Genomic DNA, 22173 nt, shown 5'->3' on the forward strand with positions numbered 1-22173 from the left:
TTACATTAGGTTGCAAGCCTTAGCATATTTGCAGAAGAAGAATAACTTTATTAGAATTATTATTTATTTTTTATCAAGACAAGCCAGCAGTGGTAATTTTTCATGTGTGATATAATTGGAAAAGGAAACTTGTAAACATAAAATGCACATATTGAAATAAAATTAAATGTATGCTGGTGAAGTTATAGGGTTTTGCTCAATAACCCTATCAAGAAAGTTTGATAATAAAGAGTATGTATTGACTTTCTGGAATCCTGGGAATGGATAAATGAAAACAAAAAGAAACATCTACTTTGTATTATAGACCTCTAAAATACTTATTAAATAACTTATTCTTTCAGGCATTTTTATTCCCTTTAAACTTTTCATCACTGCTAGGCAGAAACTATTAGTTGCTATAGCTGTGTCAGCAGCTGAGGGATTTCTATTGTTGTTGTTGAAGTAATATATCATGTCTTGCATAATTCAGTTGTGGCTACGCAAGGGGAAGTGTTTAATGTTTGATTATGCAGCACTTGCTGTGGAAACTGCAGAGAGGGACAGTGGAGAGCTAAGAATAATTAAATGGACAGTCACTGAGGTCACTTCCTGATGTTTTTACTGCAACACCATGTACATTCTGCTTTCCCATGGCAGGTTGTTTGATCATGGTGTAATGGTTAAAGCTTTGCAAAATGACAAAGAAGGCAGACATCCTACTGGTCTCAAGTGTGATTATTTACAATTGGACTGCTTGCAGGAAAGTGCTTAGTTTGATCAGACTAATGCTAAGCTGGGCAAGACACATGGTGATATCTCGCAGAGCTCCGTGCTCTGACCTTGGAGTAGATGACTCAGGTATCAAATTTCCAGGTAGAAAGTTCCCTGAAGATTGAACCATGATTGAGAGAATTTGCTTTTTTCATACAAACAAGTGTGGCCAAGAGGAGTGCGTTTTTCCGCTTGAAAATGTAAGCGGTCCATTATTAGGTCTTTGGAGCTAGAAGGTAGGTACGGTGGCCATGAAAGAGTTTTAATTAATCTGTTATCTCTCTCATGGTTTGGAAGGGTATTGCCCTTGCTCTTGTATTCACTTACAAAATTAAGGGCAGTATTTTGATTGTGGAGAAGAATCTTGGGTAAGTGATTATCTCTGTTTTCAGTAGAATACTTGGAAGTGGCTCAAGGCAATTATAAGGCAGCTACTCCAAAGGAAGTCAGAAGACATTAGACTTCTGAGTTATTATCCCTGAACGAAGAACCCAATCTTTTACTAAAGGCATTGATTACCTTGATATTAATATTATATCCTTCACCTGTGTAAACTGTGCTTCCCCAAAACTTTCAGTACATTCCTCAGCTTTTTTTTTTCTTTCTTTATTTTTTCTCTTTCTTTTCTTTATTTTTACTTATTTGACTTCACGGGGTCTTAGTTGTGACACATGGGATCTTTGATCTTGGTTGCAACATGTGGATTTCTTAGTTGCCACATATAGGGTCTAGTTCCCTGACTAGGGATCGAACCCAGGCCCCCTGCATTGGAAGCACAGAGTCTTAGCCACTGGACCACCAGGGAAGTTACTTGACTTTTTATTCATTTTTAGATCCTGTTTAGCTGCTTTTTATCATAGAAATTTTTCTCTTCAGGAAACTTTCTTCTCTTTTAAAACTTGGACTACATTCTTAACATTAATGATCATGGGTGGGAACTTAAGATGAAGTTGGTAAGGTAAACAGGTCTTGCTATTCAAATTATTATCTGAAGAGCTAAAGTATATATTTTGTACATGTCATTTTGCTTATTTAAAAAAAAATTTCCTTGAAAGATAATTTATGAGATCAAGGAATGCTAACTTTGTGGAGTACTTGAGAAAGTATGACATGTAGGGAAAGGTGCTATCTTCAGTTCAGTTCAGTCACTCAGTCGTGTCCGACTCTTTGCGACCCCATGAATCGCAGCACACCTTAGGGAGGATATTTAAAAAGTGCTGGAAAATGTAGCTTTATGGCTTGATGCAAGAGAGGTGAACTCCATTAGTAACTAAGTAATTTGTTAGAAAGGTGCATATCATAAAAGAATGAAGGAGAAATGAATTCTAACTAATCAACTTGCATAAGACCCAGATTCATTGTCTTTATGTGGACACAAAATATAGATTCTTAGATATAAAACAGCAAAGAAAAAAAATAGAGAGAAAAGACATGGACAAGCAATTCACATGAGCTACTGCAAATGGCAATTAACATGAAAAGTTACTCCACCTGAATAACAATCAAAGAAGTATAAATTAGTATGAACTTGTTTTTTTTATTTGTCAACTAGCTTAAGATGTAAAAGTTTGATAATAACTGGTATTTGAGTATATGAAGAAATGGTTACTGTCTATTGATGGTTGAAATAGATACCATTTTCCTGGAGGGCAGTTTCACAATCTGAATCAAGAGGCCTTAAAAGAGCATGCCTTTTGACCTGGTGAATCTCCTCTTAAGGATTTTTATCGTAAAGAAATCATCTGTGCCTTCTTGTTATATGCTACAGTTAAGCTCACAGTTTGTGTTTGCCTTCTGCTCCAAACACATGTCGATGACAGATAACACATTAAAAGAAAAGAAAGTAATAAAAGAGTCATAGCTGGGCTTACGGAGAAGATATTGTTGTTGGCCAGAAAGAGAGCAAAACATAAAGGGATAAGCTGGATTGAAACTGTGGTGCTGCAAGGGCTTCTGGTATGGAAACAAAAAGTGAGTTGATCACAGGGACCAAGGTTTACCACTTGAGATGGGACCAGAACTAGGCTTACTGTGTGAAGCCAAGGGTGGAGGTGAAGTTATACCTTTCACAAAAAAAGACTGAAAACAGATTGCCATGTCAGGAACATAGCTCTATGGAGCTATGGGTTTTGAGGGGCAGGAGAAGATCACTAAACCTTTAAGAGTAGAAATTGAATCAGACTGATTGATTTTGGAATGATGGGGGAGAGAATGTCGTGCTCCAAATCACCAGTGTATGAGGCTTAGTCCTGGACTGGTGGTATAGGATCTTCGTGGAGGGAACTGCTGAACCATTATGGCAGGAAAGGTGAGCACATGTGGAAAGTGAGAGGAGGGAGGAAAAAAGGAAAGACCAAAAGCCACCCACTCAAAATCAGTCTTCACAACAAAATACTGAAATACTTAAGGAAAGCACAAATAGAATAAACAGTGTGAATAAAAATCCATTTCAGATGAGATTAATTTTATAGAAAAGTCAGTGAAGGACTGAAACAATCATGTTCAAGAAATTCAAAAGAATAAGGAAAGGCATCATACTGATAAAAATGAGATCTAAAAATGCCCCCCAAATATCAAAAAATGGAACAGGAGCAACTTTATGTGAAAAAGAGCCAGGTACAGGTTTTGAAAAGGAAAAGTATAGTCATAGATATGATAACTCAATAGATGGGATGGACTTTAGCCCAGACACAGCTGGAAAGAGAACTGTTGAATTGGAAGAGAGTACTGAGGAGTTCGCTTAGAATATATTATACAGAGACAAAAGATTGCAAAAAAAAGAGAAAGCAGTCAGAAGACTTGGAGAATAGATGGAGAGATTACAACCGAGTCTAAAAAGAGACCAGAAAAAGAATGAAAATCATGATGGAGAAGCAAAATCTGAAGAACCAAGAGTTGAGAATTTTCCTTATTTAAAGAAAGACATGAGTCCACATTTTCAACCAAGCGTGGATTATCTACTAAGTTTGTGATCTGTGGTTGGTTTAAGCCATGAATGTGGATCCCATGTGTACAGAGAGCCAACTCCTGGACTTGAGCATACTCCACTTTTGGTTTCTGAGGCAGGTTCTAGAACCAATGTCCCACGGATCCTGAGGGATGACTAGGTGTTCCAGTGTTGGGTGTGTATATATTTATGATTATTATACCCTCTTGATGAATTGATCCCTCTATCATTGTACAATGATCTTTTATCTTTTGAGTGGAAGTCTGTTTCATCTTAAATATAGAACGCATGCTCTCTTTGGGATTCCACTTACATGGAGTATCTTTTTCCATCCCTTTATTTTGAGTCTGTGTGTGTTCTTAAATCTTAAGTGAATCCTTTCTAGACAGCATGCTGCTGCTAAGTTGCTAAGTCGCTTCAGTCGTGTCCGACTCTGTGCGACCCCATAGACGGCAGCCCACCAGGCTCCCCCATCCCTGGGATTCTCCAGGCAGGAACACTGGAGTGGGTTGCCGTTGCCTTCTCCAATGCATGAAAGCGAAAAGTGAAAGTGAAGTCGCTCAGTCGTGTCTGACTCTTAGCAACCCCATGGACTGCAGCCTACCATACTCTTCCGTCCATGGGATTTTCCAGGCAAGAGTATTGGAGTGGGTTGCCATTGCCTTCTCCAACTAGAAAGCATAAAGTTGTGGATTTTTTAAAAAATCCATTCAGTCATTCTGTGTGTTTTGTTTAGAGAATTTAATCCATTTATATTTAGAATGATTATTAATAGGAATGGACTTACTAATACCATCTTTTAAATTGTTTTTCTGGTTGTTTTGTAATTCCCGTGTAATTTTCTTCCTCTCTTACTTTCTTTATGAACTGATGATTTTCTGTAGTGGTATGTTTGGATTCCCTCTCTTTATGTATAGGCTATAACGTTTAACTTTATGGTTAACATGAGGCTTACAGAAAACATCTTGTAAATGTAACAATGTATCTTATGCTGATAAGTTGCATTTTATTCTTTTATTCCTTTTATTTATCCTTCAATTCCTCCCTTTTTATCTTCTCTCTACATATTGTGTATTCATTAATAAATTGTTGTAGCTATACCAAAAAAAAAGATGTCCTTTTCATTATAGGGTACTGGAATGCAAAAGTAGGAAGTCAAGAAACACCTGGAGTAACAGGCAAATTTGGCTTTGGAGTACGGAATGAAGCAGGGCAAAGGCTAATAGAGTTTTGCCAAGAGAACGCACTGGTCGTAGCAAACACCCTCTTCCAACAGCACAAGAGAAGACTCTACACATGGACATCACCAGATGGTCAACACCAAAATCAGATTGATTATATTCTTTGCAGCCAAAGATGGAGAAGCTCTATACAGTCAGCAAAAACAGACCGGGAGCTGACTGTGGCTCAGATCATGAACTCCTTTATGCCAAATTTAGACTTAAATTGAAGAAAGTAGGGAAGACCATTAGACCATTCAGGTATGACCTAAATCAAATCCCTTATGATTATACAGTGGAAGTGAGAAATAGATTTAAGGGCCTAGATCTGATAGAGTGCCTGATGAACTATGGAATGAGGTTCATGACATTGTATAGGAGACAGGGATCAAGACCATCCCCATGGAAAAGAAATGCAAAACAGCAAAATGGCTGTCTGAGAAGGCCTTACAAATAGCTGTGAAAAGAAGAGAAGTGAAAAGCAAAGGAGAAAAGGAAAGATATAAGCATCTGAATGCAGAGTTCCAAAGAATAGCAAGGAGAGATAAGAAAGCCTTCCTCAGCGATCAATGCAAAGAAATAGAGGAAAACAACAGAATGGGAAAGACTAGAGATCTCTTCAAGAAAATTAGAGATACCAAGGGAACATTTCATGCAAAGATGGGCTCGATCAAGGACAGAAATGGTCTGGACCTAACAGAAGCAGAAGATATTAAGCAGAGGTGGCCAGAATACACAGAAGAACTGTTCAAAAAAGATCTTCATGACCCAGATAATTACGGTGGTGTGATCACTCACCTAGAGCCAAACATCCTGGAATGTGAAGTCAAGTGGGCCTTAGAAAGTATCACTATGAACAAAGCTAGTGGAGGTGATGGAATTCCAGTTGAGCTATTTCAAATCCTGAAAGATGATGCTGTGAAAGTGCTGCACTCAATATGCCAGCAAATTTGGAAAACTCGGCAGTGGCCACAGGACTGGAAAAGGTTGGTTTTCATTCTAATCCCAAAGAAAGGCAATGCCAAAGAATGTTCAAACTACGACACAATTGCACTCATTTCACACGCTGGTAAAGTAATGCTCAAAATTCTCCAAGCCAGGCTTCAACAGTACATGATCCTCAAACTTACAGATGTTCAAGGTGGATTTAGAAAAGGCAGAGGAACCAGAGATCAAATTGCCAACATCCGTTGGAACATCGAAAAAGCAAAAGAATGCCAGAAAAACACCTACTTCTGCTTTATTGATTACCCCAAAGCCTGTGACTGTGTAGATCACAACAAACTGTGGACAGTTCTGAAAGAGATGGGAATACCAGATCTCCTTACCTGCCTCCTGAGAATTCTGTGTGCAGATCAGGAAGCAACGTTTAGAACTGGACATGGAACAACAGACTGATTCCTAACTGGGAAAATAATACGTCAAGGCTGTATATTGTCACCCTGCGTATTTAACTTCTATGCAGAGTACATCATGAGAAATGCCAGGCTGGATGAAGCACAAAGTGAAATCGAGATTGCCAGGAGAAATATCAATAACCTCAGATATGCAGATGACACATACCACCCTATGGCAGAAAGTGAAGAAGAACTAAAGAGAGAGAAGTGGTAAACACACCTTTATACTAGAGATAAGTGATTAGCACATCACCATATTACAGTATTGGAATTTTGGATTTTACTGTATATGTTATCAGTGTGTTGTATATTTCTGTGTTCTTTAGTGTTCTTTCAGTACAGTTTACAGAATTCCTTTCAGCATTTCTTATAAGGCAGATCTAGTGAAGATGAATTCCCTCAGTGTGTGTTTGTCTGGAAAAGTCTCTTTCTTCATTTTTGAAGGACAAATGGAAGCTTGATTTCTTTTTCTCTGTTAACCATGTTCGATCTTTTCCCAACTTCTTGAACCTATGATCTGCAGTTATATTGCTATTTTTAATGTACTTGTCTACCATAATAATTCTGTCATCTGTTCCATTTTGGGGACAGTTCCAATTAATTGATTTTTATCTTCTTTATCAGTCGTATTACCTTGCCTTATAGTGTTGTCTTCCTTTCCATGCATAATAGTTTTTGACTAGTGTGATCTTTTCAGTCTTACTTTTAAGTTATTTATAAAGGAGCAGAGCAGTAGTCAAGGGCTAACTTTGTACCACTACTGAGGCAGAATCTTCCTGAGAATTTGTCCTGCTTTGTGGTTTATGTTTTTTTTTTTTTTTTAACTGTGACTAGATTTTTAGTCTAGTATAGCATAGGCTCCCATTATTAGAAACTGAACAAGAAATGATTAAAAAACAAAATTTTTGAAAGCACTGTAGAACTACCAAAGCAGTGAGGACTTGAGAGTCCAAAAGTAGTGATTATAAGCATTGGTTTTAAATTTTAAAAGTAGCATTGGTTTTAAATTTTAAAAGTAGTATGGATGTTAATTAAAATTGTTTAAAGTGTTTGCATTTATATATGTTTTTTTTGGTTAATTTTAATAGTGAAAAATTGAACATTTCTTAAAAGATCAGATTTCTCTAATCTTAGGGTTGTGTGATGTAGTGTAGTGGAAATGACCTTTATACTTAGGAAATGAGATTATGAGTTGTGACCAGTAGTGTAATTTCTTGCCAGTCACTTTATGTCTCTGGATGAGGCTTTGTTTTTTCATCTGTTCTAAAATTTCACAGCAATTTTTATTTTTATCACCACTGTGGTTAATTGAGGCATTTAATATATATAAAGTTTCATGGAGTGTTTTTAGACAGTTCTGCTGTAGTTTGTGCAGGAAAATAAGTGTCTGAATTTCTTACGTGGCATTGGTCTATGGCATTTGATGGGTTATACACAGAATTGCTTGTAGATAGTTCACAAGTAATAAATGAAATTGTCCTTTTCAGAAATGGGTAAATGATAGTAGCAAGTGGTTGCCAAAGTGTATTGAGGGTTTTTTATGTGCTTGGCGACATTCTTAGGTCTCTGTATGTACTGCTTCATATATGTGTCACGGGGAGATAAGAAACTAGTCCCAAATCATACTTGTAGGCCCGTAGTACTCGTGTTAAAACTAACAGGCTTCTTAGGTGCTCCCATTTTGTTGTGGACCCTTCCTCCATTTGAATACTATTTGCCTGATAGCTGCATAGTTTATAATTTCTAAAATGCACTAATATATGATTAATTTTATTTAATCTTCACAGTACCCTGTGAAACAGGGTTTTTTATAGATAAGTAAAGTGAGGTTTGGAGAGGTTGATTCAGGTGTGAAACTGCATGTAGGAAATGATAGAGTCAGGATGCAAATTCCACTGTTGGCCGCACCATGGTACATGAGGGAACTAGTTCCCTGACCGTGGATTGAACCTGTGTCCCCTGTACTGGGAGCCTGGAGTCTTAACCACTGGACCTCCAGGGAAGTCTCTTGAATGCTCTTTGGTGAGATACTTTTTCTTTTTAAAACAAACATGTCAGATGGATACATGAAATATTTATTTATACTTCTTTTGGCTTAGCTACTTCTCACTTGCCTTTCTGGTATTAGTTTTGAAGAGTCTTCCTCAGGGAGGCTTTCCTTTCTCATGCAGGCCCTGCCGAAGCACTCAGTCAGTTTTCCCACTTATTATTTGAGACCCTCAGAAGATTAGGTGATTATTTTTATATTGAACTTTCATAAACTTTTATTTGTGATTGTATCTTGAAGACTCAGATAAAGTTTATTTTTTACTGAACCTGACGAAGTATGATTCCTAGTGTAAAAATTATGTGGAAAATGAAAAATGTATGAAGAAGAGCTGTTTGCATAATCTGATGAAGCCAAAGAGACAGCAATGGGAAAATACACTTCATTTGTAGGTGAGATACACCTTCCCATTACGAGTCATGATCTAGCTAATCTTTCTATGTAATTATTGTAAGATTTGCAAACTGTATGCCTATTTGATAAGATATGGAAACTCAGATACAAGTTAGTTTTTCACAGTGAGTCAGAATCTTACTAGGGATAAAGTTTTTAACATTCAGCCTTTATGGTTTTGAGCTGTGATATGGGCTTCCCCGGAGAAGGCGATGGCACCCCACTCCAGTACTCTTGCCTGGAAAATCCCATGGATAGAGGAGCCTGGTAGGCTGTAGTCCGTGGGGTCGCTAAGTGTCAGACACAACTGAGTGTCTTCACTTTCACTTTTCACTTTCATGCATTGGAGAAGGAAATGGCAACCCACTCCAGTGTTCTTGCCTGAAGAATCCCAGGGATGGGGGAGCCTGGTGGGCTGCCATCTATGGGGTCGCACAGAGTTGGACATGACTAAAGCGACTTAGCAGCAGCAGCAGCAGCAGCAGCAGCAGCAGCAGCAGCAGCAGCAGCAGCATGGGCTTCCCAGCTGATGCAGTGGTAAAGAACCTGTCTGCCAATGTAAGTATCACAGGAGATGAGAGTTTGATCCCCAGGTTGGGAAGATCCCCTTGAGTAAGAACTGTCAACACACTCCAGTATTCTTGCCTGGGAAATCCTGTAGACAGAGGAGCGTGGTGGGTTATAGTCCATAGGGTCACAAACAGTCAGATGTGACTGAGCACAGACGCACCCATGATTTACCTAAGGGCTGTGTGTAGCTATTCTTTCCTTGCAGGAGCTGTGGAGATAGATGGGTGTAGCCCCCATGGAACGGGCTTGACCTGCTCCTCCTGCAAGTGGGAGAGCCAGCTTTGCTCTCCCTCTGGCTTTCTATGTGACATTTGTGAGCTGCTTGATGTATTTAACACTAGGGTGACAGCAGAGACGCCTGTGAGCAGAGCAGTGTGCTGGAGGGCCCAGCTGTGTGTATTTATCTGTATCTCAGGCTGAGGAGCAGCCGTTAGCCAGATCTGACAGTCACACAGGAGCCGCTTCTGCCTCCACTCCAGAGTGCATTTGAATATTGTGTCTGTTTACCAACTGCTTGACAGTTGACACAAAGAAATTGTCAGAGCTGTTTTTCTTTCCCCTCTTCACTCTGCTGTGCTCGTCTGCGAGTCTCCCTCTGAAATACTTTATCATGCATCACCAATATCTGCACTTTCTAAAATAAAGCCCCAAATCACATTGTCTTCATCTTTATATTGAATTCCACGTAAAGAATTAATTGCTAATATACTTGAGCAAACTCCAAGAGGTAGTGGAGATAGTGGAGGACAGGGAAGCCTGGCGTGCTGCAGTCCATGAGGTCGCAAAGAGTTGGACACCACTTAGCGGCTGAATGGCAACAAATACTTGAGTTGATAATTGCAAATCTGTTGAATAAGCAATGTGTTTACAGAGTTCAGAAATCAAAACAATACAGAAGGAAATCTTCCGTATCGTCTTGCTCTCTCCGGGGTCCCTTCTAGTTGTCGTTTCCCACCCCTGTCCCTGAGAGCATGTGTGGTGCTTGCTCAGTCGCTCAGTCACGTGTGACTCTGTGGCCCCACGGACTGTAGCCCGCCAAGCTCCTCTGCCATGGCATTCTCCAGGGAAGGATACTGGAATGGGTTGCCATTTCCTCCTCCAGGGGGTCTTTCCAACCCAGGGATCAAAGCCATGTCTCCTGCGCATCTCCTGCATTGCAGGTGAATTCTTTACCACTGAGCCACCCGGGAAGCCCTTGTCCCCGAGAGAGAACCACTTAAATAGTCTGTCACAAATCCTTTACATTTCTTTACGCAAATACAAGCAGATGGTCTGTCCCTTACCTTTTACTTCCTGAGGTCTCCTGGAAAGCTGTTTATTTCACTAAAGGGAGCCTCCTCATTCTTGTTGACTGTTGTGTTGTATTCGTTGTGTGGTTGTACCACTATTTATTTAACCATCCTCTATGGACATACACTGGCATTGTTTCTAATCTTTTTTTTTTTTCCAGTTAATTTACGCACCATAAAATTCAACCTTTCAAAGCATACAGTTAAGTGGCTTTTAGTATGTTTCCAAGCTTCTGTTCTGCCAATTGTGATCTGGTGTACGTACATTCTTCTGAACATGGTACCCATAAAAAAAAAATCTTTAGAAGTAGGATTTGGGGGTCAAAGGGAATAGATTTGAATTTTGATAGGAATTGTCTGTTGCCGTGCATTGAGATTGTGCTGTTTTGCATTCCTGAGTATGAGAAGGCTTGTTTCTCCATTGTTCTGCCTGTAGTGACTTTGCCTCTTCTTAAAGCAATGTTAATTTTTAAGAAATATGTGATGTTCATAAGCAGTTTAATCATTCCTGATTGAGTTCACCAAGGCAAATATGCCCAAAACTTCTTTTTAAGTTGATAAATGGTGATTTATCAACTTAAGTTATTGATTTAAGTTATAAATCAATCATTTATAATTGATTTCATTAGTTAATCAGTAGAATTACAGGTTGTGAATGTTGATGTATAGAGCAGCTTTCATCTATGTGGCCTTAAGTTGAATGGTTTCTCGACCCTGTTCTCTCCTGTCATAGAGATATAACAATACTCACAGTGTTAAAATTCCCAGGGGAGGAAGACCACTTATATTCTGCTTGCTCTATGCTAGGGATATTCTTGTAGAATTTTATCCTTTTGGACACGTGCACCCCAGTGTTCATAGCAGCACTACTTATAGTAGCCAAGACATGAAAGCAACCTAAGTGTCCGTCCACAGAGGAATGCATAAAGATGTGGTCCTTATATACAATGGAGTATTACTGAGCTGTTAAATGAATGAAATAATGCCATTTGCAGCAACATGGATAGACCTAGAAATTATAATACTAAGTGAAGTAAGTCAGGTAGAGAAAGACAGATATCACATGATATGACTTAGATATGGAATCTTAAAAAAAAATGACCTAAGTGAAGTGATTTACAAACAGAATAGACTCACAGTCCTAGGAAAGAAACGTATGGTTGCCAGAAGGAAAAGGGAGGGGGAGGAGCAGAATTTGAGATGAATATAGACTTCTATCGTTATATAAAAAAGAATTTTATCGTCTCAATACAGCCTTCCAGGTTATAATGTTTTATGTCTGTCTGACACACTGGACCTCAACTGAGCTGATTGTTTTTTTATAATAATTCAACTGAAGTAGAAACAAGTATAAACAGTAATTATAAACAGAATTTCATCCTCCAGGGGTGCTTGTTCTTCGTTGGGCCAGGTCTCTTGCTGTTTAATCTGGTCAAGGTGGAATACGTAATTCCTAATAGAAATCTGTATCGTTGTGTTCCTTCGTGTATACAGATTAGCTTTTTGGGTTCTCCTGAAGAGGTTTTAAGGTGGTATTTGTAAGGTGGAGCCATCTCAGGGTCTGAGATATCATGTGCATTTCCATCATTCAAGGCTTTTAAGCATTTTTAAACATTAAAACTTTTTTTTTTTTTTTGGGCGTTTAAATGTTCTGTCTGTAGAAAGGACTGGTAAAAGAGTCATAGGAAAATGCAGGCTTTCCTGAGCTTGAAGTGAAAATTGAGGTATAGGTTTTGATTAAGTTTGTGATGGAGTTCATAAAAATACAGGTATAGGCATGGAAACGTCATTAGTTCTTTCTGTGTCTCAAATAATGGCTAGTGTAGAAAACAGATAAACCACTTGATCAGTGATTTATCTAAACCAGTGTTTTTGTGTTAGTATGATAGGTCTTTCATAAAGTAAAACTCTTCATAGTTTAACTGGTGGTTGTTGTCATTTAGTCTCTAAGGCGTTTCTTGACTCTTTGGACGACTCCATGGAGTGTAGCCTGCCAGGCTCCCCTGTCCGTGGGATTTCCCAGACAAGAATACTGGAGTGAGTTGCCATTTCCTTCGCCAGGGGATTGTCCCAGGCCAGGGGTCGAACCCTCATCTCCTGTGGTAGCAGGCAGATTCTTTACCACTGAGCCATCAGGGAAGCCCCATTTTAACTGGTAAGCCAGTCTTATTATCACAAATGAAAAGCTACTTTTAGATTAGCATTAGACAAAGTAGAAAGTTTCATTAGATAGCCGGGCTACAATTTTGCATAAGAGTAAATTTACTGTTTTGTCTCTCTTAGGTAAAGTGGTTGCTATTTTTCTGTTTCCTCTTTTTTTTTTTTCTCTCTCTCTCTATCCACTTTGAATAATTATACAAACGATTTGGAAATAACTAGAGTTCTGCCCAATAGGTTGTTTGCTCTGGACTACTCTGTGACTCAGAGCTTCCCTGGTGGCTCAGCAGTAAAGAATCTGCCTGCAGTGTAGGAGCCACAGGAGATGTGGGTTCGATCCCCGGGTCAGGAAGATCCCCTGGAGAAGGGCATGGCAACCCACTCCATTATTCTTGTCTGGAGAATCCCATGGACAGAGGCGCCTGGTGGGTACAGTCCATGGGGTTGCAAAGACTTGGACACAACTGAAGCGACTTAGCACATGTGCACTCGATGACGGGTTAGTGAGAGAAGGCTGTGCAGACATGGGGGAAGATGATTCTCAGGGCCCCTCTGTCTGGTTGAGCAGGTTGTCCACTGTGTAAAGACAGTGCCTGCTGGGGTGGGTTGAGGCTAAAGTCTAGTTTGTGTTCTCCAAGTCCTGCTTTAGGGCTTAGCGCTGCATTAAACCAGAGTAAGATATACCATTTTCTAATGTTTATAATTGTGCCTCAGTGGCTGATAACAGCCTGAATATGCATTGCATTGCAGTTTTATTTGAAAATCAGTTGTTTCTGCTTTTTCTGTTTTTTTGGCCTTTAGAAAATTTCTGTAGCGTCCAGATGATTTCTGTGTGTCTGTGTGTCTCTATACACATTGTTGTTGTTCAGTCGCCCAGTCATGTCCAACTCTTTGTGACCTCATGGAGTGCAGCACACCAGGCTTCTCTGTTCCTCACCATCTCCTGAAGTTTGCCCAAGTTCATGTTCGTTGCATCGGTGATGCCCTTCAGCCATCTCATCCTCTGATGCCCTCTTCTCCTTCTGTCCTCAATCTTTCCCAGCATCAGAGGCTTTTCCAATGAGTCAGCTGTTCACATCAGATATCAAAATACTGGAGTTTCAATTATCAGCAAAAGTCCTTCAAACGAATATTCAGGGTTAATTTCCCTTGAGACTGACTGGTTTGATCTCTTTGTTCTCCAGAGAACTGACTCTCAGGAGTCTTCTCCAGCACCACAGTTTGAAAGCATCAATAAACATCAGTTCATTTCAATTCAGTTGCTCAGTCGTGTCTGACTCTTTGCGACCTCATGGACTGCAGCAAGCCAGGCTTCCCTGTCCATCACCAATTTCCGGAGCTTACTCAAACTCATGTCCATCGAGTTGGTGATGCCATCCAACCATCTCATCCTCTGTTGTCCCTTTCTCCTCCTGCCTTCAGTCTTTCCCAGCATCAGGGTCTTTTCCAATGAGTCAGTTCTTCGCATCAGGTGGCCAAAGTATTGGAGCTTCACCTTCAGCATCAGTTCTTCCAATGAATATTCAGGACTTATTTCCTTTAGGATGGACTGGTTGGATCTCCTTGCAGTCCAAGGGACTCTCAAAAATCTTCTCCAACACCACATGCATATATATACATATATATATACACACACACATATATAATAAACATATATACGTGCTATTTATGTGCTGCTGCTGCTGCTGCTGAGTCACATCAGTCGTGTCTGACTCTGTGCGACCCCGTAGACAACAGCCCACCAGGCTCCCCCATCCATAGGATTCTCCAGGCGAGATCACTGGAGTGCATTGCCATTTCCTTCTCCAATGCATGAAAGTGAAATATATGCTTGAATATAAGGTCAGATATTCTTTGAAAAAATCCCTCATAAGAAAGGTGTCATCTTAGATGTATTTGATTCCTTATAAAATACATTATAATATGGGATCCTCTCTTAGTTACTTTGTTCGAACGGCCTAGTACTGTTTGGGAAAGACATGGTATCTTGAAATAGCCTCATGAGTGCTAGTTGTGGTTGCTTGAAAAGATTTATCCAGTTGGAAAAGAAAAGAGGCAAAGATGCTCAACATAGGTTTAGTAATTATTCTAGAGATAAAAGATTACTTTTAAAAAGTAATATGAAAGTGGATACGATCTCAAATTTTTACAGGATGAACAAATAATTCATATACCTTGACCCTGGATCCTTGTGGCTTAGTTGGGTATTTTCAGTGAAAGTAAGGATTTACAAACTGCTGTCTCAGGCAGTTTTTACAGATAGGAAGGTTTGTTCTGGAAAACTGTATTACATGACTCAAAAGATGACTCTAGTAATGAAAAAAAAGATCCTGGTATTAAAGAGTGAAGCGCATTGCTTCCTGAAATGTGAGAGTGAATAAAATAATTATTTCTAAGTTAATATTTTATATGATGTAATTTAAATGCATGTAATAAAGTTGATACATTTTATAACTGACTTTTGGCTAGCTTTATCCTCTAAAATGTATACGCTTTAAGTTGGCTAACTTTTGGAGGGTATTCTCTTATTAGAAAAATAAGGCATTGTCAGCCTGGATGGGAGGGGGTTTGGGGGGAGAATGGATACATGTATATGTGTGACTGAGTCTCTTCGCTGTTCACCTGAAACTTTCACATTGTTTGTTAATTGGCTATACCTCCAATGCAAAATAAAAAGTTAAAAAAAAAGAAGACATTGTCCTATATTTTGGGTCTCTTTATAATTTAGTCATCTATAATCATTATTATTTTTAAACAGAAACTGAGGCTTCTTGAAGAGCTTGAAGACACATGGCTTCCCTACCTGACCCCCAAAGACGATGAATTCTATCAGCAGGTAAGGTCTTTTAATATTTGTCAATTTCCATTGATTTTTTTCCCTTGATCTACCTTATTTTACCTACGAAGCAACTGTGGTCTAGAGAGATGAAATGAGAGGTTAAAGGTCTGCTTTGGTCACCCATTGATTCACCCCCAGAACATGTAAGTTCCTGCACAGTGTTTCTGCTCTGAACTTAGTGCTTTAGAATAGTGGACTGTCTTTTCTTCCCAAACGTTCCATGTTTTTCCCTACTTCCTTCCCTCTGCTTCTGTTTCTTCTGTACAGAATCTTCTTTCGTCTCTTATCCTTTTGCCAGATGACTAATTCTTCAGGACTTCACTGAAGCATCACCTCCTTTGTGAACGTTTCTTTAACTTACCTTACCTCCAAATAGAATTGATTGCATTTGCCCCTGTGCTCCTTGTACCATATATGTACCTTGATTGTACCCCTCACATTGTATTGCAGTTATAGAATTCTGTGTCTCTCCCCTGAATTGGTCAGCACTCTTTCAATTATAACTGGCAAAATCACAAACAAACTCATTGTGGCAGAAAAGGGAATTTATTGACTGACAACTTAGATGTCAAGGATAAGCACACAGCCGAATCCAGTTTCTCGAAAGGCGTCATTGGATCACTCTTTTTCCCTGTTTCTTGGTTTGGCTTTTCTCTGGTGACTTTATGCTAGATAGGCGCTCCCCTGATGGTATAAAAGAGCTCTGACAGCCCTGGGAGTGGGTGGTCTTAAGCCCATAGGATCTCAGAAGAAGGTGGTGATGTCTTCTTTCCTGGTTCTGATTCCCCCAGGCGTGATTTTGTTGTCCTGGCTAGAGGTGTCTTTCTCTCCCCGAATCAGTTCTTGTGTTCAGGGTATTAAGATGCTTCTGTCTGCCTGGCCAGTTGCCTCACCTGCTTGTGGGGTAGGGTTGGAGTATGACCATTCTCACTCAAACTGCAGGGGTGGTAGGTCAGAGATGGGGGGTTTTCCCAAAGGGAAATTAGAGCCCTGTTAACACCAAAGAAGGAGAGGAAGGCACGCTGGGAAATAAAAATAGCCCCTTTTCACCTCTTCTTTCCTATGAGGATGTTAGCTCTTGATGTGTAAGAACTGGGCCACATCGTCTTGGTTTCTCCAGCATCCAGTGTAAGCTTGTCGTCACATTGTTGATTATCAGTAACCATGGAAAGAAGAGAGAAACGAATGAGCTTTACCCATCCAGAATCCCAGGTCTCCTGACTTCCAGGACATCATGTATCATCTCCCTTGTCATTAGAACTTCACCATCTGTCACCTGATCAGTCCTTTTTTGGATTGTTCTAGTTTTCCTCTTTGCCCCTTTTTCTTAATCCTCTAAGCTGAAGTAAACACGTTTTAAAATTTTTTAAATTTTTTAACCAAAACATAAATCTGAGCCTGTCAGCTTCCTGCTTCACATCCCTGGCGGTCCATTGCCTGGCTCCTGCATTTCCAGCCTTGTCTTCCCTGCTCTTTTACCTTTTTACCCACGCCGAGTTTTGTCACTACCTCTCAGTGCTTTGGGGCTTCCCCAGTGGCTCAGTGGGTAAAGAATCCACCTGCAATATAGGAGACACAGGAGACTCGGGTTCCATCCTTGGGTCAGGAAGATCCCCTGGAGAAGGCAATGGCAACCCACTCCAGTATTCTCGCCTGAAAAATCCCATGGACGAAGGAGCCTGGCGGGCTAGAGTCTATGGGATTGCAGAGTCGGACATGACTGAGCGACTAGGTACACACTCTGTGTTATATTTTGGGTCTTCCTGTTACATCTTCTCCATCTCCTTTACTTGGTGAGTTTCCGCATTACCTGTTCCTTAACAGTTCACATGTCATCTCCTGTAGGATGCTTCCTTGACACCTCTGTAGCCCAGAGGGTTGTCTCTGCTCCCTCGTGTGTGCCTGTAGTACTTCATGTGTACTTTAATTATCTGAAGTTATTGTAATGATTATATCTATCACTGTGGGCAGGAATCCCTTAGAATAAATGGAGTAGCCATCATAGTCAACAAAAGAGTTCGAAATGTAGTACTTGGATGCAGTCTCAAAAACAGCAGAATGATCTCTGTTCGTTTCCAAGGCAAACACAGAAGAACTGTACAAAAAAGATCTTCATGACCCAGATAATCATGATGGTGTGATCACTCATCTAGAGCCAGACATCCTGGAATGTGAAGTCAAGTGGGCCTTAAGAAGCATCACTACAAACAAAGATAGTGGAGGTGATGGAATACCAGTTGAGCTATTTCAAATCCTGAAAGATGATGCTGTGAAAGTGCTGCACTCAAGATGCCAGCAAATTTAGAAAACTCAGCAGTGGCCACAGGACTGGAAAAGGTCAGTTTTCATTCCAATTCCAAAGAAAGGCAAGGCCAAAGAATGCTCAAACAATTGCACTAATCTCACGCTCTAGTAAAGTAATGCTCAAAATTCTCCAAGCCAGGCTTCAGCAATACATGAACTGTGAACTTCCAGATGTTCAAGCTGGTTTTAGAAAAGGCAGAGGAACCAGAGATCAACATCTGCCAATATTCGCCAGATCATGGAAAAAGCAAGAGAGTTCCAGAAAAACATATATTTCTGCTTTATTGACTATGCCAAAGCCTTCGACTGTGTGGATCACAATATTCTGTGGAAAATTCTGAAAGACATGGGAATACCAGACCACCTGACCTGCCTCTTGAGAAACCTGTAAGCAGGTCAGGAAGCAACAGTTAGAACTGGACATGGAACAACAGAGTGGTTCCAAATAGGAAAAGGAGTATGTCAAGGCTGTATATTGTTACCCTGCTTATTTAACTCATATGCAGAGAACATCATGAGAAATGCTGGGCTGGAGGAAGCACAAGCTGGAATCAAGATTGATGGGAGAAATATCAATAACCTCAGATATGCAGCCTCAGACACCACCCTTATGACAGAAAGTGAAGAAGAACTAAAGAACCTCTTGATGAAAGTGAAAAAGGAGAGTGTAAAAGTTGGCTTAAAGCTCAGCATTCAGAAAACGAAGATCATGGCATCCGGTCCCATCACTTCATGGGAAATGGATGAGGAAACAGTGGAAATAGTGTCAGACTTTATTTTTCTGGACTCCCAATTCACTACAGATGGTGATTGCAGCCATGAAATTAAAAGACGCTTACTCCTTGGAAGGAAAGTTATGACCAATCTAGATAGCATATTCAAAAGCAGAGACATTACTTTGCCAACAAAGGTCCGTCTAGTCAAGGCTATGGATTTTCCTGTGGTCATGTATGGATGTGAGAGTTGGACTGTAAGAAAGCTGAGCACCAAAGAATTGATGCTTTTGAACTGTGGTGTTGGAGAAGACTCTTGAGAGTCCCTTGGACTGCAAGGAGATCCAACCAGTCCATTCTGAAGGAGATCAGTCCTGGGTGTTCATTGGAAGGACTGATGTTGAAACTGAAACTCCAATACTTTGGGCACCTGATGCGAAGAGCTGACTCATTGGAAAAGACCCTGATGCTGGGAAAGATTGAGGGCAGGAAGAGAAGGGGCCAATGGAGGATGAGATGGTTGGATGGCATCACTGACTCGATGGACATGGGTTTGGGTGAACTCTGGGAGTTGGTGATGGACAGGGAGGCCTGGCATGCTGCAGTTTTTGGGGTTGCAAAGAGTTGGACACGACTGAGCAACTGAACTGAACTGAACTGAGTTGCAATGATGTTTTTTCATGCTCCTCTCTCTTACTCTCTGCACTATGATATATACAAGGCCTGGCTCCTAGTAGGTATTTAATTAGTTTGTTTGAGTGGATGAATGAATTACTGTAGGCATTAGTTCTTTATATTTATTTTTAGTAAATATTTATTTATTATTTGGCTGTGCCAGGTCCTGCTTGCAGCATGCAGGATCTTTAGTTGCAGCATGTGGGATCTAGTTCCCTAATCAGGGATCGAACCTGGGTCCCCTCCATTGGGAGCACAAAGCCACTGGACCACCAGGGAAGTCCGTAGTTCATTTAAAAAACAGCACGACGTATAATAATATTTGGTGTGATTTGAATTTTGTTTGCTCCTCCCTAGGGAGGTGGTATCTGTAATAGTCTACAGGGTTTATATAGAAATGTTATACCCCACACTGGTGGACGTTTCTCTTTTGAGCTTTTCTAGTTTTCCAAATTATCTAAATGATCATGTATTCTTTGGTAATCAGGAAAAAAAAATAATTTGAAAAAGTACCCTTAAAACAGGTAAACCCTCCAAATGTAATCAGTTCTTAAATCCTTGCTAATATTTTCATAGATAGGAACTTTTTGGTACACGATAACACGCATTGTTACAAAGCAGCCGCTGACCCACTTCAGCTTTTTTATGGCAGTTGTGCACAAAGAATTAAACACCAAGGTTAGCCCAGGTGTTCTCAGCCAGACATACACTGAACCAGGAAAGGAGACGCCAGGGCAAACAGAACAACCCTCAAGACTTGGCTTTTATCTTGCTAAGACCCACAACACACCTGATACCGATATCTAATCACTTTAAGTGCACCTTGTAATAATAGAGTGTTTCAACCAAACCTTAGTCCAGTAAATCTCTTCTCTTAAACGATGAAGTGAAAATACTTTTTAATGACACGAGTGAATAGAAAGTTCAGCCCTGACACTGAGTCCCTTACACAGGTCCTAGCCACAGGAATGCCAACCCAGCTGCTAGTCATCAAAACAAGACTTTCTGCAGTTTCCAGATTGGGTCTGTTTATTGACCCTTCCTGCCAGCGTGCCAGGGACTGTGCTCAACATTTTCTGAACACTTGTCACATTTCATCCACACAGCAGCCTCTTGCATTCATCCCACAATTACAGATTCCAGCAACCTCCCTTCTTCAGGCTTCGATTGCTTGAGACAGAGATACTGACTTCCTCTTTTACAAATCAGGACAGACTAAGCTCCATATCTGAGAGACAGAGCTGCAGTTCATCCCAGGTTTTTCTGACTCTGAAGACCCAGACTCTTTCTGCTATACTGCTTTCCTCCTGGTATACCTTGATCAAATTCACAATGCCTTCAAAGAAGTTTTTTCTTTTGTTTTTTTCCGATTAAGACTATAGAGAAAACCAATGAAAGAAAACAGCAACAGTAACAAATGCCAAGCAGAAGAGCCAGAGGACCACTTTTGGTTTACTGCAGAGCACAGGGGAGTGAATTACATTGAAAATAACCTCTGGATTCCAGATATGGGAAGTCTGTCCCTCTTATCCAGAGACATGCCACCCTCCTTAGCATTCCCTGTTATTTTCATTCGTTCTGTGCTTTCTTTGGTGGGCCTCTCTGGTGGCTCAGTGGTAAAGCATCTGCCTGCAATGCAGGAGACAGCGGTTTGATCCCTAGGTTGGAAGATCCCCTGGAGGAGGGCACGGCAACCCACACTAGTATTTTTGCCTGGAGAATCCCATGGACAGAGGAACCCTTTTGGCAGGCTACAGTCCATAGGGTCTCAAAGAGTCAGACATGATTGAAGCGACTTAACACTTCGTTGCTTCTGGACAGAGTTAACAGCAAAGCCTCTAAGATACGTTTGAGGACATGCAGCTGAGGCTGAAACATCTGGTGGGGAGTGAGAGAGTTGAAGGGCGTAGAGGGAAATGAGATCGGAGCATGGTGGCCCAATTCTGCAGGAACTTGCTGTCCACAGTGGGAACACTGGTGATGACTCTGAGTGAGATGAGAAGACGTGACGGGGTTTGGAGCACAAGAATGATAGGATGTGACTTAGGTTTTACAGGGATCCTGCCTTGCATTCCCTTCTCTAGTGCCATTACCCCTGGTCCTGTTGTTCAAATCAGGCCTTTGCAGCCCTCAGCTTCTCTTCATGGCTTCCAGACCTTGTTTACTGCCTGGGCCCTGGCAGTTCTACTTTTTCAGAATCTCAAATTTTTTCTTTTTGAGAGTTAACAGAATACATTAATGGTAAAAAGAGAGTTCTATTTTGGAATAGGTTGCGTATGTGCAAAGTCGCTTCAGTTGTGTCTGACTGTTTGCGCACCCGTGGACTGTAGCCCACCAGGCTCCTCTGTCCATGGGATTCTCCAGGCAAGAACACTGGAGTGGGTTGCCATTTCCTGCTCCAGGGGATCTTCCCGACCCAAGTATCAAACTCCCATCTCCTGCATTGGCAGGTGGATTCTTGGCTACCAGTGCCACCTGGGAAGCCCTGGGAGTAGGTTAAATTGATTTTATCAACAGAAAAATCTCAATAAAGAACACAGTAAATTGGATTTGTCTCCCAGATGTTTTCTTCTCTTCCAGTCTCAGCAACACTGGGTGAATTCAGGTCCTCATTTGCCATCTTCCACCTGCACAGTTTTAAGAGTTTCCTAGTTGGTACTTTCCTTTGCTGGCCCCACCTCCATCAGAATTGTGTTCCGATAAATATGGCCGGCAGATTCTTTACCACTGCACCACCAGGGAAGCCCTAAAGAAGTTGAATTTTTAAGCATATTTTGAACCTGTTTTGTGTACCTTGTTGTGTGTGTGTTAAGTCTCTCAGTCGTGTCTGACTCTTTGCAACTCCATGGACTGTGCCATTGGGTCTCCTACA

At 40.6% G+C, this 22173-nt stretch overlaps 1 protein-coding gene and 1 non-coding gene across 5 annotated transcripts in view; one reads left to right on the top strand and one right to left on the bottom strand.

Moving 5' to 3' along the window:
- The window catches only part of FTO (FTO alpha-ketoglutarate dependent dioxygenase), a 426388-nt gene that overhangs the window by 93029 nt on the left and 311186 nt on the right, over positions 1 to 22173 (top strand). For all 4 annotated transcript variants that reach the window (XM_042230687.2, XM_027977360.3, XM_060397832.1 and 1 more), the window contains 1 exon segment: positions 15529 to 15606. In XM_042230687.2, the coding sequence (XP_042086621.1) occupies positions 15529 to 15606 (78 nt within the window).
- TRNAG-UCC (transfer RNA glycine (anticodon UCC)) lies at positions 1483 to 1555 on the bottom strand. The gene has a single exon. It is a non-coding gene; the product is annotated as a tRNA-Gly (tRNA).

Source organism: Ovis aries, chromosome 14, assembly GCF_016772045.2.
Source record: "Ovis aries strain OAR_USU_Benz2616 breed Rambouillet chromosome 14, ARS-UI_Ramb_v3.0, whole genome shotgun sequence".
NCBI classification, from domain to species: domain Eukaryota; kingdom Metazoa; phylum Chordata; class Mammalia; order Artiodactyla; family Bovidae; genus Ovis; species Ovis aries.